Below are 9,157 nucleotides of genomic sequence, written 5' to 3' on the forward strand. Positions count from 1 at the left end.
GCCACAATGGCTATGTTCTGTCTTCACTGTCAGAGGCATCATGCCTCTGAATGCCTGTTGCTGGGAACTGCAGATGGACAGAGTCCATCTTGTACTCTTGTACTCATGTCCCGCTTGCAGGCTTCCCACAGGAACCTGGTCAGATATGGTGAGAACAAGATGTTGGGCTAGCTAGACTGCTGGCCTGATCCGGCAGGCTCATTTTTGTGGGGTGTGAAGCACAGAGCAGTCAAATACAACATTCCTAGAGTGGACATAAAAAGGGGATGTCTGGACCAGCCAGTTGGAACTTCCTGTTTCCTTCTGGGCTGGGACAAATTTCCTCTACGTGTGACCAGAGGTGGGTGTGACCTCACCTGTGCAGGTAACAAAATAGCACAGGGGAGGCAGCCATCTCTCTCTCTCTGACTCCATTCCTTGAAGAAACAACATCTCCTTAGCCTGAGATGCTCTTGGCTTGAGGAAAAAGGAACTATCTCCTTATGGGATAGATTCCACATGTATATATTTTGTAACCTAAGTCTGCCTTCTGGGATCCTTCTGTGAACAGAATGTGAGTAAACTATTTTATATACTTTTATACAAGACTGTGTCATGTCTATTCTTTTAAGAGGGAATAAAGGGGAATTACCAGGGAACTTATTTTAGAGGCTTATGCAAGCCTGGCAAAGACCTATCCGCTGTGTAAGTTTAAAAGGGGAATGTTACTCTGCTAAATCATAGAACTTGTTAACACAAGTTGCAAAGGACGTAATTAAACAATATATCCTCTCCTGCCTCCCTGAACATTCCCACAATTTTATGTTCTTATGAGGCTGCATTGTTGTTGTTGTTTAGTCGTTTAGTCGTGTCCGACTCTTTGTGACCCCATGGACCAGAGAATGCCAGGCACCTCTGTCCTCCACTGCCTCCCGCAGTTTGGTCAAACTCATGCTGGTAACCTCGAAAACACTATCCAACCATCTCGTCCTCTGTCGCCCCCTTCTCCTTGTGCCCTCCATCTTTCCCAACATCAGGGTCTTCTCCAGGGAGTCTTCTCTTCTCATGAGGTGGCCAAAGTACTGGAGCCTCAGCTTCACGACCTGTCCTTCCAGTGAGCACTCAGGGCTGATTTCATTAAGAATGGATAGGTTTGATCTTCTTCATGGGACTCTCAAGAGTCTCCTCCAGCACCATAATTCAAAAGCATCAATTCTTCGGCGATCAGCCTTCTTTATGGTCCAGCTCTCACTTCCATACATCACTACTGGGAGGAGGAACCGGCAAGCCACTCCAGTATCCCTGCCAAGAAAACTCCATGGACAAAGACAACAGGCATATGAGGCTGCATAGGTAGCAGTAATACTTGGTGGTGCTTTTGCTATGTTTATCCCTTGCTGCCTGTGGATTGGGACACTTCTGTGGTCCAGTTTTGCTCCTCCACTCCAAATCTGTGCGTTTCTGGAAAGAACACTCTCCTTTTCTGAGAAAGGGGCATCACAAGCCAGGGTTTCAAGAGCTTTCCTCACTTCCAGCTCCCCTAACACCGAAGCTGGCGACAGAGAGCCTTGTTTTGCTGTAATGCCTTTTTCCAGGCTGGGTTGGTGGGGTGTTTTTTGTGTGTGTATTTTCCCCCCTTTTGCACAAGAAACCCATTTTCAACATTTCGCCACAAACCAGAGATTTCCATTGTTGGGGGCTGCACATTAAAAAGTGTTCTTGGCTTTGAAGTTTTTGTCTAATGGCTCTAAACTGAAAGAAAATGTTTTCCTATTACTTAATTCAATCATAGCGAAGAGGCTTGGTAAAAAGCCCACGGATTTTGCCCAAAGTGTGACAGAGTTCCCTTTGTGTTTGCTTATCCTCCGCTGTCACACAGTTTAATTCGCCTCTCTTTATCTGGCATTCAAAACTTTCTTCAATGACATTCAATAAGGTCCAGCGGCTGCAGAGAGTGAGAGAGAGAGTGAGGTGGGGGGGGGACCTGGTTATTCCCCTTCATATTCTTTCCCAGTAGCTTTGGGCTTGATGTGCATTCAGGGGTTGTTAACCCTTTACCTCCCTGAAGCTAATAGATTGGAGAGGGGTCCAGAAATGCCTTCCACCCCCCACCCCCCCAGCATTAAACATTGGCTATAAGGAATACCTGCTACCCACCCCTTTCGGATCCAGCTAGTTTCTGGCTAAAAAACTTACAAGCTAGACTTCCAACAGCAGCGAGAGCACGATGCAATTCTCGTGATCATGCATTAGGATAGTTCGGGTCTGGTGAAACCCGGATCCTGCGTACAATTTACGCAGAACTTGGAAGGAAGCACCATTGAATATCAGTGGGCTTACCTCTAAGCAAGTGTGCATTTAACGTGGGGGCATCTCTTGACACAGCTTAAATAGACTTTGGGAGGTGGAGAGAGGTTGTCGCTGATTGATTCCAAATGTATTTCTTTGGAAGGAAAGTCTCGTATGATTTCTGGGGGATTATTTCCAAGCAAGTGTGCTTCAGATCCGGATATGAAGTTGATTTCCCAAAGGGTTGTGTGTGCGTGCGAGGGAGGGAGGGAGGGAAGGAGGGAGGGAGGGAGAGATAAATGTGGGTGTGTATGTGCATATACAAATACACACACACACACACATTCGCGTTCCACCTACAGAATATAAGATCCTTCGGGAAAGCGGAAGGAATTCTGACTTCTCCCACTCGGAGAACGTTTGCTCTCGAGGCGTAACTAAGGCGGTTTTATTGGATGTGAGAGCAACGCAGGCGAGAGGCAGCTTAAACCGCGTGGCTCCGATTCAATAGTTTCTTTCTTCCCAATGATATTTGGGGGGATGTATACGTGCATATATGAATGACGGCAGCAAAGCTCCGGAAAAAACTGCTTGATATAAGTCCAAGTTTCGAAATTGATTTCTACCTCCCCTCCCTCTTACACAGCAATCCCGGTTTCTCAACTAGATCCCCTCCCCCACTCCAGGTGTGTTTTTTTTAATAGACCTCATCCAGCAATTAGGCATTTAAAACAACAGCACCATGTTGTACAGATACCGGCTGGAAATACGCACACGCAGCCTTATCTCTCCAGTTGAACTATAAATGGCATTCAGCTTGTCTGGCAGACTCAGGTTCTGTCTCCCTACAGATGCAGCTAGTGGAGTCAGTTGAATTTTCCCGTATTTGTTGTTGTTTTTAAAGGGTTATGAAGAATTGGTAATGGGCAGTGCATTCGGCCGCAGTGTTCGTTGGCCATAGAAATGTATTTTCTTCTTCACACCTGTCTTAATCTAATTCAGCAACGAAAAGAAAGCAACTCCATGGGTTTTAGTCCACTACCAGATATTGTCAAGTGAGAGAGGGGGGGGGGAGGGAGGGAGGGAGAGAGAGAGGGTGGGTGGGTGGTGTACGTGTGACACATAGGAATATTGATATACTCTTCAAACAGACGCATGTTTGCGTGGAAGCAAATATCTCAGATCTCAATGGAACTCACTTCAATGGACTACAATTATGAAACATTAACGAGCAAGGGAACGTCAGTACTATGGTGCCAAATGAAGTTTACCGAGGGATCGTGGAAGATTTGGGAGATTCCAAGAATCCGCTGAAATCTCCAGTGCATGGGAGCTTTAGGTCACGGTGCCTGGATGGCAGGGATCAGAAGCGTGCAGAGTCCCATTTACAGGCCACTAAAGTCAGAATTAAGCAGACGGTTACACGCTCTACCGGTTAAGCATTTACCGGCATCTAGAACATTATATGCAGCTATATTTCTCGCAAAAACTCCTAAAGAAAAGTTTTCCATTCGTAGATTCTCTCATCTGTTGACACACGAGTCAGGCATGATCTACGACAGGGGCATTTAAACATATGTCAGATCGTTCCTGTATCTCAGGTGCACGGGTCAAAAACAGCTTCGTCATTAAAATCATTAAAATCAAATTCAAAATACCAGATTGGCGGTGGCTGGAGGCAGCGAGCGCGCAAAAGGGAGATGGGTAAGATATGCTAATGGTTAAAGCAACTCTTGGCAACAAAATTTTATGCATGTCTTCTCAGATGTAATCCTACTGAGTTCCACGGGCTTACTCCCAGGCATGTGGATTTAAGATTACAACCTGGATCTGCTTACACAATAAAAGCCTGGTAGGGTAGACAATATGAATCTCGAGAATCATCCGAGGGAAAGGAGACATGAGGAATGTGGACGAAAAGGGTCTGTTCCACCTCTCCCTTCTTCGGGTTTCTTTACGCAGCGACGTTGCATTTATTATCTGCAGGAGATAAGAGGCCACCACCTCCCCTCCCCCCCCCACTGAATCGTGCAGCACGGAATAGTATCGAGTGCATTCGAAAATATACGGGAAAGGTGCATTTACCTTCTATAACCGCATTGCTACTGAGGGTGTGGGGTCGGGTTTGCAAAACATAAGCTAAGCAGCTTAGGTGGTGGAGAGCATCGCATGGTTTTCCTACCAAAGGATATGGATCGTGCAGGTTACCACGCCCCGTGGAAGCACGTAGAAAAATTGCCACCGGGTTGGCTGGGTGGCACCCACGAGAACAGGTTAGCATCCTCCCCGCACCCCAGTCTTCACTGGTAAAATTATTTTCTTGATCTCAGTGGCACTGAGTCACATTGGAATCCACCCTTTCTAAACCTGTTTGCTCAGAAGAAAGTGCCACTGAGGTGGCTTCCCATGTCAAAATGTAGTTTGAAAGTGCCTCAGGGGTCAGAGCAAGTAGTTGTTATGTTTTGTAAAACATCTCCTCCACTGATAACTCTACATTATTGTGCGCTGTGCTGTTGACTGTCATCGCCAGCAATCGACGTCGTCTCGATATATGAGTCGTAATCCTAAGCAAGTAAGACTGCAGGAGGCTTTGTCTTAACCTCCCACTCTGCAATTCTAGGCATGCCTGATGTTAAGTAAATCTGACTGCATTCAGTGAGGCATAGGATAGCATAGAAGAGTGTCTAGGATAGCAGCCTCAGTAATCACTCTCAACTGTAATGACGTTTTTTAAGGACCTGTAACTGCAATTGCCCACTTTAACCCTTTGCCAAGTTTGCACCACCCTCATTCTGGTTTCCTCTCCACGTTCTATGTCAGGTAATGTCTAAGTAAGACGACAAGGTCTAAGTCTAGAAAGATGAGATCTAAGCCAAGTTATGGATCGAAAAATCAGGATGTGATTCTAGGCTGCTATCAGGCTCTTAATAAACATTCTATGCCACTTTATCACGTGAGTCAGTTCCCTCCCCCTCTACACACACAAGGGACCGATTTTACTGAGTTGCAGTACACCTTGTGTGTAAAATATATTTTTAAAAACACACAAACAAATAAACGAGTATTCCTGGAGTTTAAAAAGGGGGAATATAAATTATTCAGGTAAAAAGGTTTATTGCACTGTACTGGATTTATTTCAAAGTAAATGTGTTCAGATTCTAAATGCTGTTTGAAAATCGAAATCAGGGAGGTAGAAATCAATATTTCTTCTTCCCATAGAAGGCTGAAATCTTAAATGTTATTGTGAAATCAGCGGGGCTCAATCCCAACAAGCATTCTTAGGATCCCAGCGTGGCACTTTCCATCCTAAAAAGTTAAACCAAAGCTATGATTGAAAGCGCAATGACTTTTCCAAGTCAACGTGCTTAGGACCAGTTCGCAGATTCCACCAATTGCTGCTGCTGAAACTCACATGCAAGTAACTCTCGTGTGTGTGTGTGTGTGTGGATCGTAGGCTCTCTTGAGCGCAAATCCTATAGCTTCCTGCTTCCTAATGCACACACGGGCACGCGGCGTTACTTCGGGCAATGAAGCCCTCCTCTACACTTGTTGATTTTTAAAAAACTTCCAAGTTGGAACGTGACAGGAACGAGCTTTATTCCAAAGCCAAGGATGCGCACACAGCAAAACACGGTACTGCAGCTCGTGGGCTAAGGGTTGCCTGCACTAGGAAAAAGGCTCTCCAAAGGCTAGAACCGCCTAAGAAAGCTGACCGGGGTGGGGTGGGGGGAGCGGACTACAGTCACAAGCAGGCGCCCGGTAGGAAACGGACTGATCCGGCCAAAGGAAAAGAAGAGCGCAACAGGGGGAAGACCAGAGGCCTCGGAGGCTGTCGGAGAAGCCAAGGGATTGGCCGCGGGGCGAGGGAGGGGAGGGGAGGAGAAGAGAGGGGGTGTCTAGAGGGAAGCCGGCCCGAGGAGCGTGGGTGGGGTTGACAAGAATGGGGGACATTGTGCAGTCCCTTTGGCGAACAAGGGGCATAATGAGGGAGCGTGCAGCGGCGGTGCCAAGGCGCGCAACAAAAAGCCTATTGACGGGGGCCGGGGCCGCTCCCGGCGCAGCCCGCATCACATGGCCCCCGAAGGGGCTATTTAAAGAGGGCCGCGCGGCCCTTTCAGCACCACTGGCGCTGGTCAGCGCCCTGCGAAGAGCCGGCCGCCGGGCAGCAGCAGCAGCAGAAAAGCATCAGCCGCAGCGGAGCCAAGGCGCCCCAGGCGAGGCTGGACGGGGCGGAGTCATGCCGCGGTCCTTCCTGGTGGACGCGCTGGTGCTGCGCGAAGGCGCCGGCGACAAGAAGGGCGGCACCTCGCCCGGCAGCCCTCCGCCGCCGCCGCTCTTCCCCTACGCCGTGCACCCCTCACACCCTCTCCACGGGCTCTCGGCCGCCTCCGGAGGCGCCTGCCCCGCCGCGCCGGGAGCCACGGCTGCGGCGCGGAAGGCCGGTCTGCTCTGCGTGTGCCCGCTGTGCGTGGCCGCCGCCTCCCAGCTGCACCCGCCGCCGCCGCCGCCCGCTCTGCCGCTCCTCAAGGCGTCCTTCCCGCCCTTCGCCTCCCAGTACTGCCCGTCGCCTCTGGCCGCAAGGCCGGCCCCCGGAGGCTCGGCGGTGGCGGCAGCGGGCCACGCGCCCACCCTCTACCAGAGCGCCTACTCTCTGCCGGACCCGCGGCACTTCCACTGCATCTCCGTCGGTGAGTCGTCGTCTGGACGTCCTCTGGGATGGCAAGGGTCGGGGGCTCAATCCCGGGAAACACGGGTGCGGGGAGGGGGGTGATCCTCGCCAGAGAGCCTGGCCAGGGTGGTGCCAAGCGCGATCCACGCGCACGTGGGCTAGGAAGCTGGTCTCGCTGTTTCCAAGTAGCGCGCCAGGTCTTCGCGTCTATAATTTGCAAGGAGCAGCCACAGAACTGACTCGCGAGTAAGCTGTCGAAGGATCGGCGTATTAAATGCGGGGAGGGGCAGATCAGACACTCTCTCCTGTCCCAATTTCCTTGCGCGGGACCCCAAAGTTTAACACAACCTGCAAGCTGAGAGTGCGCACAGTTCAGCGCTGGGTGTGCCAGAGATTAAAAGTCCCTAACGAGTCATTGGAGCCCGATAGATTGCATTAACAAATTGCCATTTGTAATGGGACGAGATCACTTCCAAGTGGGTTTGTTCAGTGCCAGAGACCTCTTGCCTGTGCCTGACTCCATTCCAGAGGCGCGCGGTGTCCCAGAGCTGCGCGCCAGCGGCCTCCGATCTCACCTTATCTGGCTTCCCTAGGCCTGGGGCTCTGGAGCTGGAGCTGCGCGTTCTGAGCCACCACAGGCAAGCAAAGTGCGCGTCAAGCCCTGCAGCCCTATAAACTAGCAAGCCCTCATTGACTTCAGTGGAGCATTCCCCATTTAGGATCAAGTCACCAGATGGGATGCCTAGCGCAGCATGCCTATGTAGCTGGGGAAATGCGCATGGAATGCATGGTGGGTTTTTGGAAGGGTCCAGAACCTTGCATTTCCCCTCGCTCCATTACAAACAGGCTGAGGGATATTTTCTTCCGCTCCAGATCCCATTTAATCTTAACGAATTGATTATTTCATCCGGAATGCATTTAAACCTGAGTTTGCAGGGCCTCGGTTACACATTCTGGAGTCGTTGTGGGCTGTGTGGTTTGGGGATTTGTCAGCCCAGAGAGGTTTGCACCCAGCTGGTCTTGACTTTGCGCTTTTCTCCTTCCGCTCCCCAACCTCCCGTCCCTCCTGCAGACAGTACGTCGGGCCAGCTGCCCAGCAGCAAGCGGATGCGCACCGCCTTCACCAGCACACAGCTGCTGGAGCTGGAGCGCGAGTTCGCCTCCAACATGTACCTGTCCCGGCTGAGGCGCATCGAGATCGCCACCTACCTGAACCTCTCCGAGAAGCAGGTGAAGATCTGGTTCCAGAACCGGCGAGTCAAGCACAAGAAAGAAGGCAAGAGCGGCTCGCACCGCTCCGGAGGCGGCTCGGCGGCGCACAGCTGCAAGTGCGCTTCCCTCTCCGCCGCGGCCAAGTGCTCCGAAGACGACGAGGACTTGCCCATCTCGCCCTCTTCTTCGGGCAAAGACGAGAAAGACCTCGCCCTGACGCCCTGAGAGGGCCAATGCTCCCCAGGCCAAACGGCAGCGCCGGTTTCTCTCCCCCCGATGTATAGCGATGAAATTGTGACGAGAGAGCCTTGGCTGGCCTCGTTGAAGACCGGGTTGGCTAGACAGACTCTGTAAATAAGTGTGGGGTGTTTTTGTTTTGTTTTTAACGCTCCGGAGCTGTTGAGGAGGAGGGATATAATATATTCCCCATCCGGATTTGCTCTTTGGGTTTGGACTAGGTGACTCTTGGGACCCTTCCAATTCTACCGTGCTATGATTAGGTCGCCATTCTGTTATGAAGTGGGACGATATTAACTGAACCTAGCGAATGGAGACTGCCAATTCCGATATTTCTCTCTCTCCCCCCCAAAAACAAAAACAAAAAGCGGGGTTGGAGTTCGGGAAGAGAAATCTGGTGCATCTCCATCAGGGTCTGAGGATCCCTCTGCTTTGCGGCTGAATCCAAACCTTTAAGCGAACTCTCTCTCTCTCTCTCTCTCTCTCTCTCTCTCTCTCTCTCTCCCCCCCCCCTTGCTCCCCTGAACCTGGCAAAAGGTAGATCTTCCCATCTACAGGGGCTTTCCATGGTCTTGAGAGGCAGGGGCTTAAGCGGGAAATGGAGCGTTGCCAGTCAATGGGCTACCTTGGTTGGTTGTTTCTTTTTTCCCTTTTTTATAAAAAAAAATCTTTTGTTTTTCTTCTTCCTTGAAGGAAAAAAAAGTCTGTATGATTATGATGATGCTTCAGATCTATAGTGATGTGATTGTACCGTTTTCTGTAATAACTGAG

The 9,157-nt window shown here is 50.4% G+C and overlaps 1 protein-coding gene across 1 annotated transcript; it reads left to right on the top strand.

Annotated features, from left to right (window-relative positions):
• The first annotated feature begins 6,235 nt into the window (after positions 1-6,235).
• GSX1 (GS homeobox 1) lies at positions 6,236-8,753 on the top strand. The gene is made up of 2 exons (XM_053385260.1): positions 6,236-6,956; positions 8,010-8,753. Exons 1-2 carry the CDS (start codon positions 6,251-6,253, stop codon positions 8,372-8,374), a joined length of 1,071 nt encoding a protein of 356 aa, XP_053241235.1. The 5' UTR covers positions 6,236-6,250; the 3' UTR covers positions 8,375-8,753.
• Positions 8,754-9,157: the final 404 nt, after the last annotated feature.

Source organism: Podarcis raffonei, chromosome 4, assembly GCF_027172205.1.
Source record: "Podarcis raffonei isolate rPodRaf1 chromosome 4, rPodRaf1.pri, whole genome shotgun sequence".
Classification (NCBI taxonomy): Eukaryota; Metazoa; Chordata; class Lepidosauria; order Squamata; family Lacertidae; genus Podarcis; species Podarcis raffonei.